The sequence below is a fragment of the Tursiops truncatus genome, chromosome 9 (genome assembly GCF_011762595.2).
Source record: "Tursiops truncatus isolate mTurTru1 chromosome 9, mTurTru1.mat.Y, whole genome shotgun sequence".
NCBI classification, from domain to species: Eukaryota; Metazoa; Chordata; class Mammalia; order Artiodactyla; family Delphinidae; genus Tursiops; species Tursiops truncatus.
The window spans coordinates 54,793,794-54,819,266 of record NC_047042.1 but is presented as its reverse complement, the minus strand read 5'-3'; the positions used below and the strand labels follow the sequence as shown (position 1 = coordinate 54,819,266).

General features: G+C 42.8%; 2 protein-coding genes across 4 annotated transcripts in view; one reads left to right on the top strand and one right to left on the bottom strand.

Annotated features, from left to right (window-relative positions):
• Positions 1-25,473, top strand: part of GSDME (gasdermin E) — a 144,756-nt gene that overhangs the window by 50,221 nt on the left and 69,062 nt on the right. For all 3 annotated transcript variants that reach the window (XM_073809749.1, XM_033863089.2, XM_073809750.1), the window contains exon 3: positions 9,129-9,321. In XM_073809749.1, the coding sequence (XP_073665850.1) occupies positions 9,129-9,321 (193 nt within the window). The remainder of the gene's footprint in view (positions 1-9,128; positions 9,322-25,473) is intronic.
• On the bottom strand, positions 19,700-20,234 carry LOC101320516 (telomerase RNA component interacting RNase). The gene is given in 2 exon segments (XM_019926739.2): positions 19,700-19,744; positions 19,746-20,234. Coding segments are annotated over 2 exon segments (534 nt in total).

Here is a 25,473-nt window from a genome sequence, read left to right as displayed (position 1 = left end):
TCCACTGTAACAGCTCCTTTACTTTGCAGTGAAAATTGATTTGTGTATTTTTTGCCTCTGAGTCCTTGTGGGATTTTTTTTTTATTCAAAGAGAAAGTCACAAAAATTATAATCATCCTCATCAGTTCACTCAGTCCCATGTAATTAATTTTCTTTTATCTTGATCTTTTGTTAGAACTTTTATGAATTCATCAGTTTTCCATTAGAGTTCTGAAAATGCTTATTCATTCAGTTCAGCAGTATAGTCAGTTACCAGAAACCTGTTCTTGTCAGAGTCTTTTCCATAAATTCCTTGAAGATGAGATCCTTTTATGGGAACATTTTTGTAAAAGCATCAGAGTACACCCAGAACTGTCTGTAAATGACAAAAGACTTAAAAATGACCACAGTTAAAGATTTGATGAAAATTCATAATAATGCAGTTGACAAGGAAATTTAGTTATTTCTGAGATATACGTTTTAAAGTACTAACTAGAATTATGACTTATAACATTATACCAGAATATATAAGATTTTTAGAAATTTCATGTAATGTCTGAAACATTTATATTAACATATTTCCATACAAATAACCCAAAGAAAGTTTATTATTAGTTTTTTTGTTTGTTTTTTTATACTGCTGGTTCTTATTAGTCATCAGTTTTATACACATCAGTGTATACATGTCAATCCCAATCGCCCAATTCAGCACACCACCATCCCCACCCCACTGCGGTTTTCCCCCCTTGCTGTCCAATATATTTGCTCTCTACATCTGTGTCTCAACTTCTGCTGTGCAAACCGGTTCATCTGTACCATTTTTCTAGGTTCCACATACATGCATTAACATACAATATTTGTTTTCCTCTTTCTGTCTTACTTCACTCTGTATGACAGTCTCTAGATCCGTCCACATCTCAACAAATGACTCAGTTTCGTTCCTTTTTATGGCTGAGTAATATTCCATCATATATATGTACCACAACTTCTTTACCCATTCGTCTGTTGACGGGCATTTAGGTTGCTTCCATGACCTGGCTATTGTAAATAGTGCTGCAATGAACATTGGGGTGCATGTGTCTTTTTTTTTCTTTTTTTTTTTTTGTGGTACATGGGCCTCTCACTGTTGTGGCCTCTCCCGTTGCGGAGCACAGGCTCCGGATGCGCAGGCTCAGCGGCCATGCTGAGCGGCCATTAAATTATCTGGTCTTCTGCATCTATTGAGATTATCAGTTTTTATCCTTCAGTTTGTTAATATGGTGTATCACATTGATTGATTTGTGTATATTGAAGAATCCTTGCATTCCTGGGATAAACCCCACTTGATCATGGTGTATGATCCGTTTAATGTGCTGTTGGATTCTGTTGCTAGTATTTTGTTGAGGATTTTTGCATCTATATTCATCAGTGACATTGGTCTGCAGTTTTCTTTTTTGGTAGTATCTTTGCCTGGTTTTGGTATCAGGGTGATGGTGGCCTCATAGAATGAGTTTAGGAGTCTTCCTTCCTCTGCAAGTTTTTGGAAGAGTTTGAGAAGGTTGGGTGTTAGCTGTTCTCTAAATGTTTGATAGAATTCACCTGTGAAGCCATCTAGTCCTGGACTTTTGTTAGTTGGAAGATTTTTAATCACATTTTCAATTTCATTACTTATGAGTGGTCTGTTCATATTTTCTATTTCTTCCTGGTTCAGTCTTGGAAGGTTATACCTTTCTAAGAATTTGTCCATTTCTTCAGGTTGTCCATTTTATTGGCATACAGTTGCTTGTAGTAGTCTCTTAGGATGCTTTGTACTTCTGCAGTGTCTGTTGTAACTGCTCCTTTTTCATTTCTAATTTTATGGATTTGAGTCCTCTCCCTCTTTTTCTTGTTGTGTCTGGCTAATGGTTTATCAATTTTGTTTATCTTCTCAAAGAACCAGGTTTTAGTTTTATTTATCTGTGCTATTGTTTTCTTTGTGTCTATTTCATTTATTTCTGCTTTGATCTTTATGATTTCTTTCCTTCTGCTAACTCTGGGTTTTGTTTGTTCTCCTTTCTCTAGTTCCTTTAGGTGTAAAGTTAGATTGTTAATTTGAGATATTTGTTTCTGGAGGTAGGCTTGTATAGCTATAAACTTCCCTCTTAGCACTGCTTTTGCTGCATTCCATAGGTTTTGGATTGTCGTGTTTTCATTGTCATTTGGCTTTAGGTATTTTTTGATTTCCTCTGATTTCTTCAGTGATCTCTTGGTTATTTAGTAACGTATTGTTTAGCCTCCATGTGTTTGTGTTTTTTACGTTTTTTTCCCCTGTAATTGATTTCTAATCTCATAGCATTGTGGTCAGAAAAGATGCTTGATATGATTTCAATTTTCTTAAATTTACTGAGGCTTGATGTGTGACCCAAGATATGATCTATCCTGGAGAGTGTTCCGTGCACACTTGAGAAGAAAGTATAATCTGCTTGTTTTGGATTGAATGTTCTATAAATATCAATTAAATTATCTGGTCTATTTTGTCATTTAAAGTTTGTGTTTCCTTATTAATTTTTTGCTTGATGATCTGTCCATTGTTGTACGTGAGGTTTTAAATTCCTGCACTATTATTGTGTTACTGTCGATTTCCTCTTTTGTAGCTGTTAGCAGTTGCCTTGTGTATTGAGATTCTCCTATGTTGAGTGCATATATATTTATAATTGTTATATCTTCTTCTTGGATTGATCCCTTGATCATTATGTAGTGTCCTTTCGTGTCTCTTGTAACATTCTTTATGTTAAAGTCTATTTTATCTGTTATGAGTATTGCTACTCCAGCTTTCTTTTGATTTCCGTTTGCATGGAATATCTTTTTCCATCCCCTCACTTTCAGTCTGTATGTGTCCATAGGTCTGAAGTGGGTCTCTTGTAGGCAGCATATATCTGGGTCTTGTTTTTGTATCCATTCAGCAAGCCTGTGTCTTTTGACTGGAGCATTTAATCCATTCACATTTAAGGTAGTTATCAATATGCATGTTCCTCTTACTATTTTCTTAATTGTTTTGGATTTGTTATTGTAGGTCTTTTCCTTCTCTTGTGTTTCCTGCATAGAGAAGTTCCTTTAGCATATGTTGTAAAGCTGGTTTTGTGGTGCTGAATTCTCTTAGCTTTTGCTCGTCTATAAAGATTTTAATTTTTCCATTGAATGTGAATGAGATCCTTTCTGGGTAATCTTGGTTGTAAGTTTTTCCCTTTCATCACTTTAACTATGTCCTGCCACTCCCTTCTGGCTTGCAGAGTTTCTGCTGAAAGATCAGCTATTAACCTTATGGGAATTCCCTTGTATTTTATTTGTTGCTTTTCCCATGCTGCTTTTAATATTTTTTCTTTGAATTTAATTTTTGGTAGTTTGATTAATACATGTCTTGGCCTGTTTCTCCTTTGATTTATCCTCTATGGGACTCTCTGCACTTCCTGAACTTGACTATTTCCTTTCCCACGTTAGGGAAGTTTTCAAGTATAATCTCTTCAGATATTTTCTCACACCCTTTCTTTTTCTCTTCCTCTTCTGGGACCCCTATAATTAGGATGTTGGTGCGTTTCTTGTTGTCCAGAGGTCTCTGAGACTGTCCTCAGTTCTTTTCATTCTTTTTTCTTTATTCTTCTCTGAGGCAGTTATTTCCACTCTTTGATCTCCCATTTCACTTATCCGTTCTTCTGCGTCAGTTATTCTCCTATTGACTCCTTCTAGAGTATTTTTAATTTCATTTATTGTGTTGTTCATCACTGTTTGTTTGCTCTTTAGTTCTTCTCGGTCCTTGTTAAACATTTCTTGTATTTTCTCCATTCTATTTCCAAGATTTTGGATCATCTTTACTAACATTATTCTGAATTCTTTTTCAGGTAGACTGCGTAGTTCCTCTTCATTTGTTTTGTCTGGTGGGTTTTTACCTTGCTCCTTTATCTGCTGCATATTTCTCTGTTTTCTCATTTTGTTTAACTTACTGTGCTTGGGGTCTCCTTTTCACAGGTTGCAGGTTTGTAGTTCCCATTATTTTTGCTGTCTGCCCCCACAGGGTGAGGTTGGTTCAGTGGCTTGTGTAGGCTTCCTGGTGGAGGGGACTGGTGCCTGTGTTCTGGTGGGCGGGGCTGGATCTTGTCCTTCTGGTGGGCAGGGCTGCATCCGGTGGTGTGTTTTGGAGTGTCTGTGAACTTAGTATGACTTTAGGCAGCCTCTCTGCTAATGGGTGGGGTTGTGTTTCTGTCTTGCTAGTTGTTTGGCGTGGGGCATCCAGCATTGGACCTTGCTGGCTGTTGGGTGGAGCTGGGTCTTAGTGTTGAGATGGAGATCTCTGGGAGACCTCTCGCCAATTGATATTATGTGCGGCCAGGAGGTTTCTGGTGGTCCAATGTCCTGGACTCGGCCCTCCCACCGTGGAGGCTCAGGCTCAACATCCGGCTGGAGCACCAAGACCCTCTTAGCCACACGGCTCAGAAGAAAAGGAAGAAAGAAAAAAACCCCAAAAAGCAAAAACTAAAAAATGGACAGAATCCTAGGACAAATGGTAAAAGCAAACTTATACAGACAAAATCACACAAAGAAGCATATACATACACACTCACAAAAAGAGAAAAAGGAGAAAAATATATATATATTAAAAAAAAAGGAAGAGAGCAACCAAACCAATGAATATATCCACTAATGATAATAAGCACTAAATACTAAACTAAGATAAACATAAAACCAGAAACAAATCAGATGCAGAGAGCAAACCCCAAGTCTAGGGTTGCTCCCAAAGTCCACTGCCTCAGTTTTGGGAACATTCGTTTCTATTCAGGTATTCTTCAGATGCAGGGTTTATCAAGTTGATTGTGGGGATTTAATCTGCTGCTCCTGAGTCTGCATGGAGAAATTTCCCCTCCTCTGTTCTCACAGCTCCTGGGGTTCAGTGTTGGTTTTGGCTTCGCCTCTGCGTGTAGGTCACCCTCAGGAGTCTGTTACTCACCCTTACAGAAGGGGATTAAAGCAGCAGCTGATTAGGGCTCTCTTGCTCACTCAGGGCAGGGGAGGGAGGGGTTTGGTAGTCATAATTGGAATGCGAGGTGAGCCTCTGGCGGCAGAGGTCAGCATGACGTTGCAACAGCCTGAGGCGCGCCATGTGTTCTTCTGGGGAAGTTGTCCCTGGATCATGGGACCCTGGCATTGGCGGGCTGCACAGGCTCCTGGGGGATGTGGATAGTGACCCGCACTTGCACACAGAATTCTTGGTGGCAGCGGCAGCAGCGTTAGCAGTTTATGCCCGTCTCTGGGGTACAAGCTGATAGTCGTGTCTCGTGCCTGTCTCTGGAGCTCTTTCAGGCGGTGCTCTGCCTCCTGTGGGCACGCTGGGAAGGGATCCCCTCTCCTCGTGCATCCCGAAACAAAGGTCTCGCCTCTGGCAGGTCCAGACTTTTTCTTGGATTCCATCCCGGCTAGCTGTGGCACACTAGCCCCCTTCAGGCTGTCTTCACGCAGCCAACCCCAGTCCTCTCCCTGGGGTCTGGCCTCTGAAGCCCAAGCCTCAGCTCCCAGCCCCCACCTGCCCTGGTGGTTGAGCAGACAAGCCTCTCAGGCCGGTGGGTGCTGGTCAGCACCAGTCCTCTGCGTGGGGATCTCTCCGCTTTGCTCTCTGCACCCCTATTGCTGCGCTGTGCTCTGTGGCTCTGAAAATTACCCCTGCCCAACCCCCATCCCTGCCAGTGAAGGGGCTCCCTAGTGTGTGGAAACCTTTCCTCCTTCACAGCTCCCTCCTACTGGTGCAGGTCCTGTCCCTATTCTTTTGTCTCTGTTTTTCCTTTTTTTTTTTTTTTGCCTTACACAGGTATGTGGGGAGTTTCTTGCCTTCTGGGAAGTCTGAGGTCTTCTGCCAGCGTTCAGTAGGTGTTCTGTAGGAGTTGTTCTACGTGTAGATGTATTTTTGATGTAATTGTGGGGAGGAAGGTGATCTCCATGTCTCACTCCTCTGCCATCTTGAAGGTCTCCCTTTTTTCTTATTGAGATATCTTTGATTTACAATATTATATTAGTTTCAGGTGTACAATATAGTGATGCAAAATTTTTATAGATAATACTCCATTTATAGTTGTTAGAAAATATTGGCTATATTCTCTGTGCTGTGTAATATATTCTTGTAGCTTATTTATTTTATACATAGCAGTTTGTACTTCTTAATCCTCTACCCCCACTTCCCTCTCCCCTTTGGTCACCACTAGTTTGTTCTCTATATCTGTGAGTCTGTTTCTTTTTTATTATTTGCACTAGTTTTATTTTTTTAGATTGTACATGTTAGTGATAACATACAGTGTCTTTCTCTGATTTATTTCACTTGGCATAATACCCTCCAAGTCCATCCATGTTGTTGCAAATGGCAAAATTTCATTCTTTTCTATGGCTGTGTAGTATTCCATTGTGTGTGTGTGTGTGTGTGTGTGTGTGTGTGTGTGTGTGTGTGTGTACCACATCTTCCTTATCCATTCTTCTGTTGATGGACACCTAGGTTGCTTCCATATCTTGGCAATTGTAAATAATGCTGCTATGAACATTGGGGTGGCATAGATTCTTAAAGATAGAATTACTGGACCAGAGGTTGGGAACTTTTCGAAGACTTTTGGTACTTATTCCTACACTGCTTTTTGGAACATGGTGATATATGAAAGCACCATCAGCTCTTAATTATTGGACTAGATGATGTTTGAGTCTTCTTTCAGCCCTAAAGTTCTCTAATTTTGTGATTGCATCTCCCTTAAAGGGAAAAAGTGATAGAGGAGATAACTTGAGTTGACAAATAATCTCCTTTCTTCCAGCTCAGCATTCTAGCCAATGCTTTCTTCAGCCAGGCTCATTATCAGAGCTGTCAGACAATGGGCAAGTGAATTGATATTAATTTTATGTCATGTTTTCCCCCTGGATGTCTGGTAGAACTCTTACTGAGTAGTGTAATAACTAAATATAAGGAAAGGCAAGAGAAAAAAAAATTCACAGAACAGACCATGGACCCCTGAGTAATTGGAATTTCACCGCTCTGTGCTGTTAGCTGCTTCTTCCGTGGTGTCCTGAGAGCTGTTGTTAGATGGGTCAGGCCGGTTGCAGTCCCTGCAGATTAGGAAGTCCCACATATGCTCATCATCTGAGGCCAGAGCTCGTGCCTGGTTCTGTGTCCTGTTGCTGTTAGGGCTGTGATGAGAGGTGCCCACTACTGTGTCTTCTGAGCAGATTCATGATGCCTCACCTTTGTTATTCTTGCCCCTGGCAACCACACTGGAGTGTTATGTTGCCCGGGGTGCGGAGGTTGGAGGGTGGTGACTTGGTTGTCCTACCCATGGCCTGTTGGCTTCCTCACTTTTCCCTTCCACCTGCAGCAGTGGATAACTCGATGCAGACGTGTGTGCAAACGACATCTGGTTCGGAGGTGTGTCTAGTGTGGCATTTTGCAGTACACAGACAGTCTTGATTGTCCTTACCTGCTGTGGGATCCAGTTTTGGGGTCAGAGTTTTCAGGAGTGGTAATACGCCTGATTGGGGCCAGAACAGGGATCTAAGGGTAGAATTTCTGTCTGTGTGGTACTTTATACAATCTAGGACTGTCCTGTTTATCAGGAAATGATGTTGCTTTGGCCTAAACCCAGTGGATAGATTGAGCACTTGCTATGTGCCAGGCTCTGTATACATCAACTTCCAGTAGAACCCATCAGGTAGGTATTATTAATTATCTCCAAATTACATATGACAAACCTGAGGTTCAGGGTGATGGATGTTACCCAAGGTCTCCCAGCTAGGTATATTAGACTAGTGATAAAATCTTGAGCTCTTAACAGCTGCTATATGCTGCTTCCGAAAGCATTTCCCAGAGTGTTTGTGTTCTCAAGATGTGACTAGGAGAAGGCTGTGACTTGGGGGCATTTTCATAAGCTTCTTATTTTTCATGGAGATGATTCTCTATTTGGTAAACTTCACAGATAATGAATGGTGATTAATTCTCATTAACCCTGGTTGAGGTATAGGTTTTGTTGCCTGGGGTGAAAGAAATACAGGTGTTGGAGGCAGTGGCTGGATGGAAAGAAACGTTTCAGACTCCAGTCGGATTTGAATCCCTTATGAAGTGCCGCCAGGAGCCCAGGAGAGCCTTGGGTCAGGAAAATGGAAAGGGCCGAGTATGAAGTTCCTGAGAGCCTCTCAGTGTAACCTTCCTGAATGATGGTGACTGAGACCATTTTTATGGTAGTATTTGGTTCAATTAAAAATGAGAACAGTAGAAATCTGGAGACATGTGAAGGCTAGCAGTTCAAGTCTGAGATCATCAGATGTTTATCTTTAGTGTTCAGACAAAAAAAGGCAGATCCTGAAGGCAATCTGCTAGCCATCGCCTGGTATGACCAGGTGAGTGGATTGAAGCTGGGACAGCAGCTGGGTGGTGGCATCTTTCTCAGTGTCTGTGAAGCCAGGAAGGAAGAATGGGGAGTCTGGAGCTTGTGTGTTCCAAGATGGTGTTTGAAGCAGGGAGGAAGGGCGTGCCCACTGACTTTATCAGGAACACAGAGATAAGGAATTGCTTGATAAGGAATTGAAAGACTGGGTGGAGGTCAGATATAAACAGGTAAATATGGGGAGAACTGTTTCAATGGAGATGGTAATGAAGGCCAGGGCAGTGTTCTCCAAGGCCACCAGTGAGAAGGGAGGATGCCCGAGGACAGGTTCAGGCGTCTGACCTGCAAGATACTGAATCAGGCAGGCCACTCCCTGGGCAGAGTGATGGGCTGCTATCTTCTCTGTGCTTTGGTGTCATCCTCATCTAGTCCCTTCATCCTAGAAAAGTACATATTTAACATGTCCTATTTCTTTACCTGGATAGTAGTTAAACAGATGTTTGCTTTAAAATTATTCATGAAACTCTATAGATACTTTTTGTGCACTTGTCTATATGTGTGTATATTGGAATTGAAAGATGAAAAAACAAAAAAGTGCCCAGTAGAGTCCCTGGCCACCAGTGCATGCCACGCTCTTAGCACCCAGGTTCTTTTGCCCACACACACAGCGCGGCCACCGGCTTTCCATTCTGCGTGCAGACCTCATGTTTCTGCAGGATTGGAAAGCTAGGTGACCTGAGGCACAGAGGTGGCCGTTTTGTCATTAGATTCCTCTGCATGTCTCATTCACTGTAGTGGTCGTGGAGTCGGACTTTGTGAAGTACGAGGGCAAGTTTGAAAACCATGTGAGTGGGACCCTGGAGACGGCCCTGGGGAAGGTCAAGCTGAACATTGGTGGCAAAGGCCTCGTGGAGAGTCAGTCCTCGTTTGGAACCCTGAGGAAGCAGGAGGTGGACTTGCAGCAGCTCATTGGAGTTGCCCAGGAGAGGTAATGGGAATTCTGCTTGGCATTTTGGACTTGGACATGTCTCTCACTGAAAGGTCGTTCTGTGGGACGTTGGCTAGAAGGGTGACATTGGGATCTTGGCCAATCAGCAAACGTTACCGAATGCCCATGTGCTGAAACTTGATGAGCAGTGCATCCTTTAGTCTGGACGTTGACTATTCTTAGCCTGAGAGGGGAGACTTGGGAAGCATTTTAAAAGGATGTTACTTCAGACAAATGTGTACTTTAAAGAAATCATACGATTTATAAAATACCAACAGTGAGAACGCTCTGTCCTACGTTTCTGAATATTAATATCAGAAGTAGAAAAATCCCCCTTCTGCCCTGGCTCTCTATGATTTTCTGATTAGGAAAAGGAGAAAGCAGGTGTGGGGGGGCTTCAGGGGAAGAGCTGGTTTTTAACTCTGAAGTCTTAAAACCCCACGTTTATTCATTGTTTAGATGTCAGTAAATACATTTTACCCCAGTAAAATGATAATACCTCATTATTTTTACCTTATGTTTATTCAACATTCCATAAGTAATTTTGCTGAGTGCCTACGATGTACCACATACTGTTCTACGTGCTGGGGATGCTGCAGTGAACAGAATGCCAACATTTCTGCCCTATATTCTAGGGGGGGAGAGACACAAAACATGCAACTAAGTGAAATATATAGTAGGTTGATGGTGCTCTCTGGAATGGAGAAAAATGTAGCAGAGATGGGGGATAGAACATGCCAGGAATGGGGGCCGATTTGAAAAGGTGGCCAGAGAAAGCATCCTGGAGAAGATGGCATCAGAGCAAAGACCTGAAGCTGGGGATGGGAGCGAGCATAGGAGTGTCCTGGGCAAGAAGGCTGTAGGCAGAGGTGGTGTGATTGGGGCTGAGTAAATAGGGCAAGGGCAGGTGAGGTCAGAGGGCGTAAAGGAACAGTAGCAGGTCCCGTAGGACCTTGCAGGCCACTGGAAAGACTAACTCATCCTCGGAGTGAGGTGGGAAGCCACTGGAAGATTTTGAGAAGGGAAGTGACAGGATCTGACTTACGTGTTAGAAGGATCCTTCTGGCCGCTGGGCTGAGGAGAGACTGGATGGGTGGGAGCTGGGCATCCAATTGAGAGGTTATTGTAGTAATCCTGACAAGGGATGATGTTTCCTCTTGTACAGTAACATAGGTGCATTTTCATGTGTAACTGTATCACCCTTTTTCTTTTAAAATGGAAAATGTCAACCCAAATAAATTAAGAGAAAACTCACTTGTGTTAAGTATAGGTAGCTTATCTCCTCTTTTCCAATGTTCTTAGGATTATATGAAATATAAAATAGGTTTGCTCATTGAATGAAATAATCTTTAAAAATTAATGAGTAAAAAATACCATAAAACTCATGTATCAAGCATTTGGTGGGTGGGTTTTGTGCAGATATCGAGCATGCTTGGGCAACTGAAGTCTTCAAAACACATTCACCTCTCCGCTAAGCTGATGCTTAATGGAGTTGAAAGACCATGGTGGCTATTTAACTGTTGCCTCCTGGCACTTTCTAGAACTCCAGGACTCTACTGAGTTAGGACTCAGGCAGGAATTCCCTTTCTCGGTCAGAGAACTTTAAGCTCTCTGTGATGACACCAGGTGGAAGGGACAGCCACCTCTTTCTCTGATAGTCATGACCTTAATTATCTTTTCTCTACCGCTCTTCTTTGCTAGAGAGGCATTTTCCTTCTCTCCTACAACACTGGAAAGATATTTGTTGTCTGTCTGAAAATGAAATTTAACTGGAAGTCTTATATTTTTATTTGCTAAGTCTCGCAAATAAGGGGGAAGAGGGGCAGGAGGGCTGGCTGTTCCCTCAGTCTTTAGACAGCCCTCTAGAGCGTAATCCTATTCTGCAGTCTTGTTATTTCTATTTGAAAAACCACAGTTTGGCAATGCTCTATAATCACGTTTCCCGTTATAGGTTTCTCAAACGCTCTTCGTGATTCAGGTGTAGAAGATAGTGCCAATAGGAAGCATATGGGGAGGAGTCAGTGAGTAGAGATGGGAAAAAGTAGTCTCAGAGAAAGATGCTAGGGCCAGCAGTTATAAGGGGGAGAGAGGGAGGGGAAGGAGATATGCATGTGCTGAGTACCTCCTGTGTGCCAAGCACTTTATAGACGTCATCTCATTTACTCTGCACAGCCGTCTCTTTTTAGGTTTGAGGATTTAAGGCTCAGGGAAGGAAGTGACTTGTTCTAAGTCTCGGAACTCAATTTGGGTGCTGCAGCTGGGATTCATCCCAGGATTTTCTGGCTCCAAAACTCCTGTTCTTTCCTCTACGTGATTCTTGAAGTGACTGTGAAGCAAAGGAATTGGCTGAGATAAAAATAGTTAAAATTATAGCAGGAGATATAAAGGCAGAGGCATGAATCTGGGTCCCCAGTGAGGGTACCTAGGGGGTGTACAGTGTTCCAGGCACTGTCCTGAACAAGCACATATGAATAGCTGGTCTGCCCACCTGGAGGTGCCCACACGAGGGCATGAGATCACTTGGGGAGAGTTTGGACATTCTGTTCTTTCTACAGGTGATTGGGAAAGGATGGCCTGGGTAGGGGAAGAGGGGTAGGGGCAACACCAGGAACATGGTAAAGAACAAATTTAAAGTCTAGAAATGGAAGAGGTATCTTATCACAGAGTCACTGCTTCCTTGTTTTGTTGCTAAGAGGTAAAGTTGAGCAACAGGGGAGAGAAGAGGAGGAAGACTTGACCATAGGATGGAGATCATGTAAAGCTAACATTCTTGTTACTTCACGCTGGAATAATAAATTCTAATCTACATGGTCTGCCTGTTTTTGGACTCCCACAACATCATCAGATTGATAAGGCTGGCTGTTTGACACGTGTGTAGCCTTGGGGGTGGTGATTGGTAATGCTTAAGTACTGTCTTTCTCGAGGGCTTATCTGCCATCATTTTTATTTCAGGTCATTTAGATAAGTTGTCATCTGTATACAAGTTATTTTAGCCCTTGGAATTCAGAGTATTTGTTTTATTGTCAGTGAGACATGTGCACATCTCAAAAACAAACTTCATCTGTCCTTGAAAAAACAGGCACGTTCACATACAACAGTTATGTAGCATTGTTGAGCATGAAGGCAATCCATGGGACCACAGAACTTAACTTTCCAGATACCTGGACATGACCCCTTTGAATGAGAGCTCTATGTTTATCTTAAAACACTCTTGTTGGAAAACAGGCTAAGACCTTTCCATAATGACTCAGGTTCATGTTTTATCCCTTAGATCCAGTATTATTCTGAGACAAACTCTTTAGTTTTTCCACCTTGTCTTCCTCTGTCAGCTGCCATTTGTCAATGCTTTTATAACCGCCATACCCTCCCCATCTCTGCCACTGATTATTGCTCCTAACCTCCTAGTGTCTGAGGAAGTTTACTCATGGAAAATAACTTCTGCAGACATGGTAGGTCGCTTCTGTCCCTGCCAGGTTTAGGTGGAATAGTTGGACTAGAGGATCTTTGAGGGTTTTCTCTGGGCTAAATGTAGAAGTGAGTGGACTCCGAGTGCGCACATCAGTTCCTCCCCCTTGAGTTCAGGGCCTTGGTTTCAGCTGATTTCCAGAGACGGTGCTATTTTGTGCTTTCCTCACTGTTCAGGGGTTAAGGGCGGGGGTTGTGGTACAGGCAGATCCCACTTTCATTCTTTGGTTCATTGTAAGGCAAATTGTGGTAAAGAAAAGATTCCATTTTTCTATGAATACATGATAATTAGCAGTTCGGTTCTTCATTAAGAATTCTAACTTAAAAATTATATGAAACTAATATATCATGCAAGCAATGGTATGGCAATGATGAACCTTCATAATTATTTAAAGTATTTTAAAATTACCCCCGCAAAGTCTTACTATATCTAAATATTTACAAATTGTACAAGTTTTACACACAAGAAAAAATGTTAAATGCTCCTGTTGGTTATGGCCCACATGTGACCTCTAAAGTTACCGCAGTAGCTCTCCTGAGTGAAGTTTCAGTGTGCCGTCAACTCTTTATTTAGGAGTATTTTGAGGGGAGGGATTTGGGGACCTGTCTCTTTCTTGAAAAAAAAAAACCATGCAGCAAAGTTGGAACTGGTCTTTTCTACTTGATATCTTTCCCTGTGGCCAGCAGATGTTTTGTCTTTTTTTTTAAATGTATTTATTTTATTTATTTATTTTTGGCTGTGTTGGGTGTTTGTTGCTGCACGTGGGCTTTCTCCAGTTGCGGTGAGCGGGGGCTACTGTTTGTTGCGGTGCACGGGCTTCTCATTGTGGTGTCTTCTCTTGTTGCAGAGCATGGACTCTAGGTGCACGGGCTTCAGTAGTTGTGGCCGGTGGGCTCAGTAGTTGGGGCTCGCAGGCTCGGTAGTTGTGGCGCATGGGCTTAGTTGCTCCGTGGCATGTGGGATCTTCCCAGACCAGGGCTCAAACCCATGTCCCCTGCATTGGCAGGCGGACTCTCAACCACTGTGCCACCAGGGAAGTCCCCAGCAGATAGTTTGAAATGATTCTGTTTACCTTTGCGCTCAATTCAGTGCTGGCACCGTCTTTTAAAAAATTTTTATTTTGTATTGGAGTATAGTGGATTTACAATGTTGTGTTAGTTTCAGGTGTACAACAAAATGATTCACTTATATATAGACAAAAATCTATTCTTTTTCAAATTCTTTTCCATTTAGGTTATTACAGAATATTGAGTAGAGTTCCCTTTGCTATACAGTGGTCCTTGTTGATTATCTATTTTAAATATAGTGGTATGTATATGTCAATCCTGAACTCCCAGTTTATCCCCCGCCCCCTTCCTCTTTGGTGACCATAAGTTTGTTTTCTAAGTCTGTGAGTCTGTTTCTGTTTTGTAAATAAGTTCATTTGTATCATTATTTCTGGCTTCCGTATATAAGCAATATCATATACTTGTCTTTCTCTGACTTACTTTACTTAGTATGATAATCTCTAGTTGCATCCATGTTGCTGTAAATGGCATTATTTTGTTCTTTTTTATGGCTGAGTAATATTCCATTATGTGTATATGTGTGTGTATGTATATGTGTGTGCATATATATATTTATATATATATATATATATACACCACATCTTCTTTATCCATTCCTCTGTTGATGGACATTTAGGTTGCTTCCATGTCTTGGCTATCGCCAGTAGTGCTGCAATGAACATTGGGGTGCATATATCTTTTTGAATTATGGCTTTCTCTGGATATGTGCCCAGGAATGGATTGCTGGATCGTATAGTAGTTCTACTTTTAGTTTTTAAGGAGCCTCCATACTGTTCTCCACAGTGGTTTTACCAATTTACCTTCCCACCAATAGTGTAGGAGGGTTCTCTTTTAATCTTTTTTTTTTTTTTTTGCGGTACGCGGGCCTCTCACTGTTGTGATCTCTCCCGTTGCGGAGCACAGGCTCCAGACGCGCAGGCTCAGTGGCCATGGCGCACGGGCCCAGCCGCTCCGTGGCACGTGGGATCCTCCTGGACTGGGGCACAAACCCGCATCCCCTGCATCAGCAGGCGGACTCTCAACCACTGCGCCACCAGGGAAGCCCAGAGGGTTCTCTTTTCTCCACACCCGCTCCAGCATTTATTTTTTGTAGTCTTTTTGATGATGGCTATTGAGACTGTTGTGAGGTGGTACCTCTTTGTAGTTTTAATTTGAATTTCTTTAATAATTAGTGACGTTGAGCATCTTTTCATGTGCCTCTTCGCCATCTGTATGTCTTCTTTGGAGAAAGGTCTATTTAGGTCTTCTCCCCATTTTTTTATTGTGTTGTTTTTTTAATGTTGAACTGCATGAGCTGTTTGTGTATTTTGGAGATTAATCCCTTGTCAGTCGCTTCATTTGCAAATATTTTCTCCCATTCTGAGGGTTGTATTTTCATTTTGTTTATAGATTCCTTTGCTGTGCAAAAGCTTTTGAGTTTAATTAGGTCCCATTTGTTTATTTTTGTGTTTATTTCCATTACTGTAGGAGACGGATCAAAAAAGATATTGATGTGATTTATGTCAAAGAGTGTTCTGCCTATGTTTCCCTCTAAGAGTTTTATAGCATTCAGCCTTACATTTAGGTCTTTAATCCATTTTGAGTTTATTTTAAAATTTTATTTATTTATTTCTGCGGTATGCGGGCATCTCACTGTTTGGGCTCTCCTGTTGCGGAGCACAGGCTCTGGACGTGCAGGCTTGGTGGCCATGGCTCACGGGCCCAGCTGCTCCGCGGCATGTGGGATCTTCCCGGACCAGGGCACAAACCCGTGTCCCCTGCATCGACAGGTGGACTCTCAACCACTGTGCCACCAGGGAAGCCCTTGAGTTTATTTTTGTGTATGGTGTTAAGGAGTGTTCTAATTGCATTCTTTTACATGTAGTTGTCCAGTTTTCTCAGCATCACTTATTGCAGAGACTGTCTTTTTTTCCATTGTATGTTCTTGCCTCCTTTATCATGGATTAGTTGACCATAGGTGCATGGGTTTATCTCTGGACTTTCTGTCCTGTTCCATTGATCTATATTTCTGTTTTTGTGCCAGTACCATACTGTTTTGATGACTGTATCGTTATACTATAGTCTGAAGTCAGGGAGCCTGATTCCTCCAGCTCTGTTTTTCTTTCTCAAGATTGCTTTGGCTATTCGGGGTCTTTTGTGTCTCCATTACAAATTTTAAAACTTTTTGTTCTAGTTCTGTGAAAAATGCCATTGGTAATTTGATGGGGCTTGCATTGAATCTGTAGATTGCCTTGGGTGGTATAGTCATTTTTACAATATTGATTCTTCCAGTCCAAGAACATGGTATATCTTTTCAAATGTCATCTTTGATTTCTTTTATTGGTGTCTTATAGTTTTCTGAGCACAGGTCTTTTGCCTCCTTAGGTAAATTTATTCCTAGGTATTTTATTCTTTTTGATGTGACGGTCAGTGAGATTGTTTCCTTAATTTCTTTTTCTGATCTTTCAGTATTAGTGATACAAGTACAACAGATTTCTGTACATTAATTTTGTATCCTGCAACTTTACTGAATTCATTGATGAGCTCTACTAGTTTTCTGGTAGCATCTTTAGGATTTTCTGTGTATAGCATCACGTCATCTGCAAACAGTGACAGTTTTACTTCTTCCTTTCCAGTTTGGATTCCTTTTATTTATTTTTCTTCTCTGATTGCTGTGACTAGGACTTCCAAAACTTTATTGAATAGAAGTGGCGAGAGTGGACATCCTTGTCTTGTTCCTGATCTTAGAGAAAGCTTTCAGCTCTTCACCATTGAGAATGATCTTTGCTGTGGGTTTGTCATATATGGCCTTTATTATGTCAAGCTAGGTTCCCTCTATACCCACTTTCTGGAGGTTTTTATTGTAAATGGGTGTTGAATTTTGTCAAAAGCTTTTTCTGTATCCATTGAGATGATCATGTGGTTTTTATTCTTTAATTTGTTAATATGGTGTATCACATTGATTCATTTGCATATATTGAAGAATCCTTGCATCCCTAGGATAAATCCCACTTGATCATGGCGTATGATCCTTTTAATGTATTGTTGGATTTGGCTTGCTAGTATTTTGAGAATTTTTTAGTCTGTGCTCATTAGTGATATTGTTCTGTAATTATCTTTTTGTGTGGTAGCTTTTATTTTGGTATTAGGGTGATGCTGGCCTCATAGAATGAGCCTGGGCATGTTCCTTCCTCTACAATTTTTTGGAAGAGTTTCAGAAAGATAGGTGTTAACTCTTCTCTAAATGTTTGATAGACTTCACCTGTGAAGCCATCTGGTCCTGGACTTTTGTTTGTTGGAAGTTTTTAAATCACAGTTTCAGTTTCAGTACTTGTAATTTATCTGTTCATATTTTGTATTTCTTCCTATTTCAGTCTTGGAAGGTTTTGCTTTTCTAAGAATTTTCCATTTCTTCTCGGTTGTCCATTTTATTGGAGTATAGTTGCTTGTAGTAGTCTCTTATGATCCTTTGTATTTCTGTGGTGCATGCTGTGATGATAAAGGAGAACCTTTATCATTTCTTTTTTTGTTTTGTTTTGGCTGCTTTGGGTCTTTGTTGCTGCCCACTGGCTTTCTCTAGTTGTGGCAAGCGGGGGCTACTCTTTGTTGTGGTGTGTGGGTTTCTCATTGTGGTGGCTTCTCTTGTTGCATAACATGGGCTCTAGGAACACGGACTTCAGTAGTTGCAGCATGCAGGCCCTGGAGCATGCAGGCATCAGTTGTTGCAGTGTGTGGGCTCAGTAGTTGTGGCTCACAGGCTCTAGGGTGCATGGGCTTCAGTAGTTGTGGCACACGGGCTCAATAGTTGTGGCTCATGGGCTCTAGAGCACAGGCTCAGTAGTTGTGATGCATGGGCTTGGTTGCTCCGCGGCATGTGGGATCTTCCTGGATCAGGGATCGAACCCTTGTTCCCTGCATTGGCAGGTGGATTCTTAACCATGGTGCCACCAGGGAAGTCCCTCCTTTTTCATTTCTAATTTTACTGAATTGAGCCCTCTCTTTTTTATTTTCTTGATGAGTCTGGCTAAAGGTTTATCAATTTTATTTATCTTTTCAAAGAACCGGCTTTTAGTTTCATTGATCTTTTGTATTGTTTTCTTTGTCTCTATTTCATTTGTTTATGCTTTGATCTTTCTGATTTCTTTCCTTCTACTAACTTTGGGTTTTGTTTGTTCTTCTTTGTGTAGTTGCTTTAGGTGTAAGTTTAGGTTGTTTATTTTTTATTTTTCTTGTTTCCTGAGGTAAGATTGTACTGCTATGAACTTCCCTCTTAGGACTACTTTTGCTGCATCCCATCCATTTTGGATCGATGTGCTTTCGTTGTCATTTGTCTCTAGGTATTTTTTGATTTCCTCTTTGATTTCTTCAGTGATACATTGGTTGTTCAGTAACATTGTTTAGCCTCCATATGTTTGTATTTTTCACAGTTTTTTCCTGTAATTGATATCTAGTCTCATAGTGTTATGGTCAGAAAAGAGCTTGATCTGATTTCAGTTATCTTAAATTTACCGAAGCTTGATTTGTGGCCCAAGATGTGATCTGTCCTGGAGAATGTTCCATGTGTACTTGAGAAGAAAGTGTATACTGCTGATTTTGGATGGAATGCTCTATAAATATCAGTTAAGTCCATCTGGTGTAATGTGTCATTTAAGGCCTGTTTCCTGATTGATCTTCTGTCTGGATGATCTGTCCATTGGTGTAAGTGTTAAAGTCCCTCACTTTAACACCTGTTGATTTCCCCTTTTATGGCTGTTAGCATTTGGCTTATGTATTGAGGTGCTCCTATGTTGGGTTCATATATATTTACAATTGTTATATCTTCTTCTTGGGTTGATCCCTTGATCATTATGTAGTGTCCTTCTTTGTGTCTTGTAATAGTCTTTATTTTAAAGTCTGTTTTGTCTGATATGAGAATTGCTGCTCCAGCTTTCTTTTGATTTCCATTTGCATGGAATATCTTTTTCCATCCCCTCACTTTCAGTCTGTATGTGTCCCTAGGTCTGAAGTGGGTCTCTTGTAGACAGCATATATATGGGTCTTGTTTTTGTATCCATTCAGCAAGCCTGTGTCTTTTGGTTGGAGCATTTAATCCATTCACGTTTAAGGTAATTATCGATATGTATGTTCCTATGACCATTTTCTTAATTGTTTTGGGTTTGTTATTGTAGGTCTTTTCCTTCTCTTGTGTTTCCTGCCCAGAGAAGTTCCTCTAGCATTTGTTGTAAAGCTGGTTTGGTGGTGCTGAATTCTCTTAGCTTTTGCTTGTCTGTAAAGCTTTTGATTTCTCCATCAAATCTGAATGAGAGCTTTGCTGGGTAGAGTCTTCTTGGTTGTAGTTTCTTCCCTTTCATCACTTTGAATATATCGTACCACTCTCTTCTTGCCTGCAGAGTTTGTGCTGAAAAATGAGCTGATAACCTTATGGGAATTCCCTTGTATGTTATTTGTTGCCTTTCCCTTGTTTCTTTTAATATTTTCTCTTTGTCTTTAATTTTTGTCAGTTTGATTACTATGTATCTCTCTCTCTCTCTTTTTTTTTTTTTACCAGCACTAAGTCAAGTTCTTTACTTCCCAGAAGTTATGGCTAAAGGGAGGGGAGGGTGAGAAGAGGAAGAGAGAAAGAATCAGAAAGAGGGAGGAGATGGGAAGAGAGGGGACAGTAGACCACTGTTCTATGAAGTCTTAGGAGGCAAGTGCTCAAGGTAAAAAAGAGTCCTGGAAAACCATCCACAGCTGTGGGAAGCATCTCGGTTTCTTTCTGTATATAAGTCCTTGGGGGAAAAAGGCTGCTGTGCTGCTGCTGCTGCATTAAATAGTTACGTACATCGCAGAGAGTCCCAGGCCTTGGCCAGGCAGGGAGGGGGGGTCATTTCATCAGGGGCCGAGTTTCATCATCATCTCTGCACTGGTGGGGCTTTGTAATTTTTCACCTCTGCCATGTACTTGGCCCACGCGTCACCTTTACTTGTTAGTACCTCATTCTCCGTCTTCTTCTTGGCTGCTGTTCCTGTCTTCAGGGCTAGTTTGTTCCCACCTGTGCGCTTGCCCATGAAGCTGAGCGTGGGGCCTGGGCTGCCCTTCCTCTTCAGATCCCCAGGACTCATGGTGGTGGCGGTGGCTGGCTGGTCGGGTCGCTGTGGGCCTGGGGGTGGCTCCTCCCGCCACTGCCGCTGCTCCTCTTCAGTCTTTCACTTGAACAGCTCCAGGAAGCTGCTGCTGTTGGTGAACGAGTTCGCACCGTCCGACACTGGGCTCAAACCTCTGCCCGACACTTCATCATCCCCACTCTTGGGTGACATCCTGGGCCCTGACTCAGCCCATCGGCTCTCGCTGCCACTGCCGCCTGTGGGGCCTGGTGCCTCCTGGCCTGGAGGCTCCATCCATCTCCCTCGGGCAGCCATTTTGTCGCCAGGTGCTGTGCAAAGGACTCTGGGGAGGCCACTCCGGCCCTGCGCTTGGAGCCCGACTTGCCTCGTCCTGGGCAACGCATCTGATTATTATGTGTCTCGGCATTTTCATTCCTGGGTTTATATTGCCTGGGATCTTGCGCTTCCTGGACTTGGACTGTTTTCTTTCCCATGTTATGGAAGTTTTCAGCCAGTATCTCTTCAAATATTTTCTTAGGCCCTTTCTCTCTCTCTTCTTCTGAGACCCCAATAATGTGAATGTTGGTGCATTTGATGTTGTCCCAGAGGTCTCTTAGATTGTCTTCATTTCTTTTCTTTAAAAAAAAATTATTTGTTTATTTGGCTGTGCTGGGTCTTATCTGCTGCATGCAGGATCTTCATTGCTAGTTCCCTGACCAGGGATCAAACCCAGGCCCTCTGCATTGGGAGTGTAGAGTCAACCACTGGACCACGAGTGAAGTCCCTGTCTTCATTTCTTTTCATTCTTTTTTCTTTATTCTGTTCTGCAGCAGTGATTTCCACCATTCTGTCTTCCAGCTTACTTATCCATTCTTCTGCCTCATTTATTTTGCTATTGATTCCTTCTAGTGTATTTTTCATTTCAGTTATTGTATTATTCATCTCTGTTTGTTCACTAGATCTTCTAGCTCTTTTTTTAAACCTTTCTTGTATCTTCTTGGTTGGTACCTCCATTCTTTTTCCAAGATCTTGGATCATCTCTACTATCATTACTCTGAATTCTTTTTCGGGTAGATTGCAGCTGTTCCTCTGGGGTTTTATCTTTTTCCTTCCCCTGGGACATATTCCTCTGCCATCTCATTTTGTCTAACTTTCTGTGATTGAGGTTTCTGTTCCGCAGTCTGCAGGGTTGTAGTGCTTCTTGCTTCTGCCGTCTGCCCGCTGGTGGATAAGGCTGGTCTAAGAGGCTTGTGCAGGCTTTCTGATGGGAGGGACTGATTCCTGCCCACTGGTGGGTGGAACTGGGTCTTGTCTCTCAGGTGGGCAGGGCTGTTTCAAGGGGTGTGTTTAGTGGGCACCTGTGGGCTCAGGAAGACTTTAGGCAGCCTGTCTGCTGATGGGTGGGGCTGTGTTCCTCCCCTGTTGGTTGGTTGGCCTGAGGCATCCCAGTAGGCTGTTGGGTGGGGCTAGGTCTCGGTGAGAAAATGGCCACCTCCAGGAGGGCTCACGCCAATGAGTGCTTCCCAGAACTACCACCACCAGTGCCTTTGTGCCTGCAGTGAGCCAGAACTGCCCCCCACCTCTTCAGGAGACCATCCAGTACCAGCAGGTAGATCTAGCCTAGGCTCCTATGAGGTCCCTGCTTTTTCCCCTGCGTCCTGGTGCACACAGGATCTTGTGTGCACCCTCCAAGAGTGGAGTTCTTTTCCCCAGTCATGTGGAATTCCTGCGATTAAACCCCTCTGGACTTCAAAGCTAGATGCTCTGGGGGCTCCTCCTCCCAATGCCAAACCCCCCCGGCTGGGGAGCCTGATGTGAGGCTCAGAACTCTCACTCCTTTGGGAGAACCTCTGCAATATAATTATTTTCCAGTTTGTGGATCGCCCAACCAGGGGGTGTGAGATTTGATTTTATCGCAGTTATGCCTCCCTTACTGTTTTGCTGTGGCTTCTTCTTTGTCTTTTTGATGTAGGATATCTTTTTTGGTAGGTTCCAGTGGTTTTTTGTCGATGGTTGTTCAGCAGTTAGTTGTGATTTTAGTGTTTTCATGAGAGGAGGTGTGCTCACATCCTTCTATGACACCATTATTTTTATTTTTTTTAACATCTATATTGGAGTATAATTGCTTTACAGTGTTGTGTTAGTTTCTGCTTTATAACAAAGTGAATCAGCTATATGCATATGCATATCCCCATATCCCCTCCCACTTGCATCTCCCTCTTCCCTTCTTATCCCACCCCCCTACGTGGTTGCAAAGCACTGAGCTGATCTCCCTGTGTCGTGCAGCTGCTTCCCACTAGCTAGCTATTTTACATTTGGTAGTGTATATATGTCAATGCTACTCTTTCACTTTGCCCCAGCTTACCCTTCCCCCTCCCTGTGTCCTCAAGTCCATCTCTGTCTGTGTCTTTATTCCTGTCTTGACCCTAGGTTCATCAGAACCATTTTTTAAAAAAATTCCATATATATGTGTCAGCATATGGTATTTGTTTTTCTCTTTCTGACTGACTTCACTCTGTATGACAGACTCTAGGTCCATCCACCTCATTACAAATAACTCCATTTCATTTCTTTTTATGGCTGAGTAATATTCCATTGTATATACGTGCCACATCTTCTTTATCCATTCATCTGTTGATGGACACTTAGGTTGCTTCCATGTCCTGGCTATTGTAAACAGAGCTGCAATGAACATTGTGGTATATGGCTCTTTTTGAACTATGCTTTTCTCAGGGTATATGCCCAGGAGTGGGATTGCTGGGTCGTATGGTAGTTCTATTTTTAGTTTTTTAAGGAACCTCCCTACTGTTCTCCATAGTGGCTGTACCAATTTACATTCCCACCAATAGTGCAAGAGGGTTCCCTTTTCTCCACACCCTCTCCAGCATTTATTGTTTGTAGATTTTTTGATGATGGCCATTCTGACCAGTGACACCATTATTTTTAATAGATTTTGTGCCTAACAATTTAAAGACCTCTGGCCACATGTACTTGGAGAACAAGAGTTTCCTGAATCTTGGTCTTTTGCTTATTCTCTTATTTCTTTGTTTCCCCCCAGGGGCAGCCTTTAAGTAGTCAGAATAAACCAGGTGAAGGCATCTCGGGGTCTGGGGGTATCAGTGTCAATCAGCACCTTTTCCTGCTTTTCTCTTGGTGTTAGTGTTGGTGGTATTTTTAGGCTGACTAGTAAACTTCAGGCTTATATTTTTTTTAATGAAAAAATTTGTTGTGGAAACATAGAAGTATATAACAAACACTAATAAACCACCCCCCAACTCCTGGCTTAAAAAAGATCTATTTTTTTTTTAAACCAAGACATAGGAACCATCTTTTTCTGCCTTCACCGCCCAGGATTTTGTTACTAAAATGGGATTCTTGTTTCCAAGGAGTTTATGTGAGAATTAAATGAGGGCATATAAACAAAGCATGGCACATGGCAGGTGCTCAAAAATTATAGCTATTAGTGTGAACACTTCCATAATTATTGCTATTCTGACTAGCCCCCAGTAGAGCCTGGTTACAGAAGCTGGGAAAGGTCAGAGCTGTGGGAAGGTAAGGGGTAACTTAGCGTTTGGTGATGCGGCGGGAGAGGCAGTTTCAGAAGAGAAATTAAGTGAAGCCCGTGGGGTTTCTGATGCTGACGTCTTGGAGCCCTTGTTTCGCTCGTCTGTGGAGGGGAGGCAGGCAGCCGTGTGTGGTCTGCATCGTGAAACCCGCCATGGAAGGACTCACTACGTTCAGTGAGTCAGAGAGGCTCTGGTTCTCGCATGTGGCAGCAGCCTGGCTTCTCCCCAAACGAGAGTGGACCCAGACATGTGCTGTGCCTCAGCAAAGTCTGGAAAGCACGTAGGCTGTTCTCTCGGAGTGTTTCGTTTGTCACAGGAGATGCTTGTTCAGTTCTTGAATCGAGATGTAAGAGCTCTTGAGCCATATCAGTAACATATTAATGGGCCCTGTCTCCCATCATATTCTTTTGGGGAAGAGCAACAGTGAAGCTCTCAAGGCCCCACCAAGTCCACTCTTTAAAAGATGTCTTTCCTGAGACCCCCAGGCCGTACCCATCTCTGTGATGTCTGAAAGTCAGTCAGCTTATTGCTGCTTTTAAAATTTTTCCACTAGATTATTCTGTCTCCGGGTTTGGGTTTTAGTTCTTAGGATTGGGAGCTTCTGAAAGGCTGCTTGACCTTCTGTTGTTTTTATCTGAGCTGAACCCCTCCTGTGGGAGAGAGGGCCTTCTGAGCATTCTTCCCAATATTCGATCCCAGGAGTAGTTTTTGTCTTTTTACAGAAATCATCCTGTCCTCCGAGCTTTATTGTGAAAGGCTACTTCAGACCTTTTTGGAACTAGGTAGGATTTAAGTCCTAAGGAGAGACATTCACGTACTATTTTCTTCTAAGGTTGATAGACATTATTTCATCAAATCCAAGATTTCATCCATCGTAAGGAGCACCACTATTTTATGTACCACTAAGAAAGAACGCTGCCAACTAAACCATGTCATTTGAAAAACATCCTGATTTCAGAGATGTGAAAAAAATGCGTGTTTTAAAATTGACAAGATGTGATGCATTGATACAAAACTGTGTTGGCTGGAATGAGTCAGGAGTTAGAGTTCAGGCGAGCAGATGTTTATTCCACCAGGGCTTTCATGTCATGTCTGACGCCCATCACTGAACTTCTCGTCTCTCTATACCCGCTTTGCTGCCCGACTCCCTCTGAGGTGCCGGTTGCTGCAGCATTAAGTCCAGTTATCTCAGCCAGAAATCTGAGCATCAGACGGGGCTCATTCCCTCCTTTCCCTCCCATACCTAGTCTCCTGCTAGTTGATTCTGCCTCTTGAATACCTGTCTTGCCTGTTCCCAGTGCCCCAGCCTCACAACCAGTGCCCTGGTGCAGGTTTCCACCGCCTCTCACCGGGATGTGCCGGGAGTCTCCCGGCTGGTCCCTCTGCACTCACTTGATTCTCTGCACGGCAGCCCATCGGGTTGTGTCCCTGCCTGGCGTGTGCCCTTCTGTGCTCTTCACTGTCCTGGGATGACATCCACGCCCTCCTCCCCTCACACACCCCAGTCCAGTCGCCTGAACGTATTTCAATCCCGGGCGTCGACGCCCCAGGCTCTCTCTCACCTCCTAGCCCTGTCTGAAGGCTCCGTCGCTCCCATCCGCACAAGCACGTAGAGTCCACACGCAGACTCTGTCCCTCTGCGTCACCTGGCCGGCAACTCAGATGTGCTGTCATTTCCTTCAGCAGCCCTGTCACCCCACGGTTTCCCTACGGGGGCACCGACCCCGTTGTGGGGTAACGCTTGTCATAACTGCCTGATTCCGTGTCTGCGTCCCTCCTGGAACATCCTCTTTTGCTCACCTTTGCACCCACATGGTGTCTGCAGTACAGTCAGCACCATTGGGTTGGAAGAATACTTGGTTCATCTTTATTTTGCATCTGAGATGCAGAGGAGAATTAATTTGCCTGGACTTGAGGTGGAAGCCCAGGTCCACAAAACACGAGATTTTTCCATCCAGCTGTGGATGCCAGAGCTTGAAAGGCAAAAC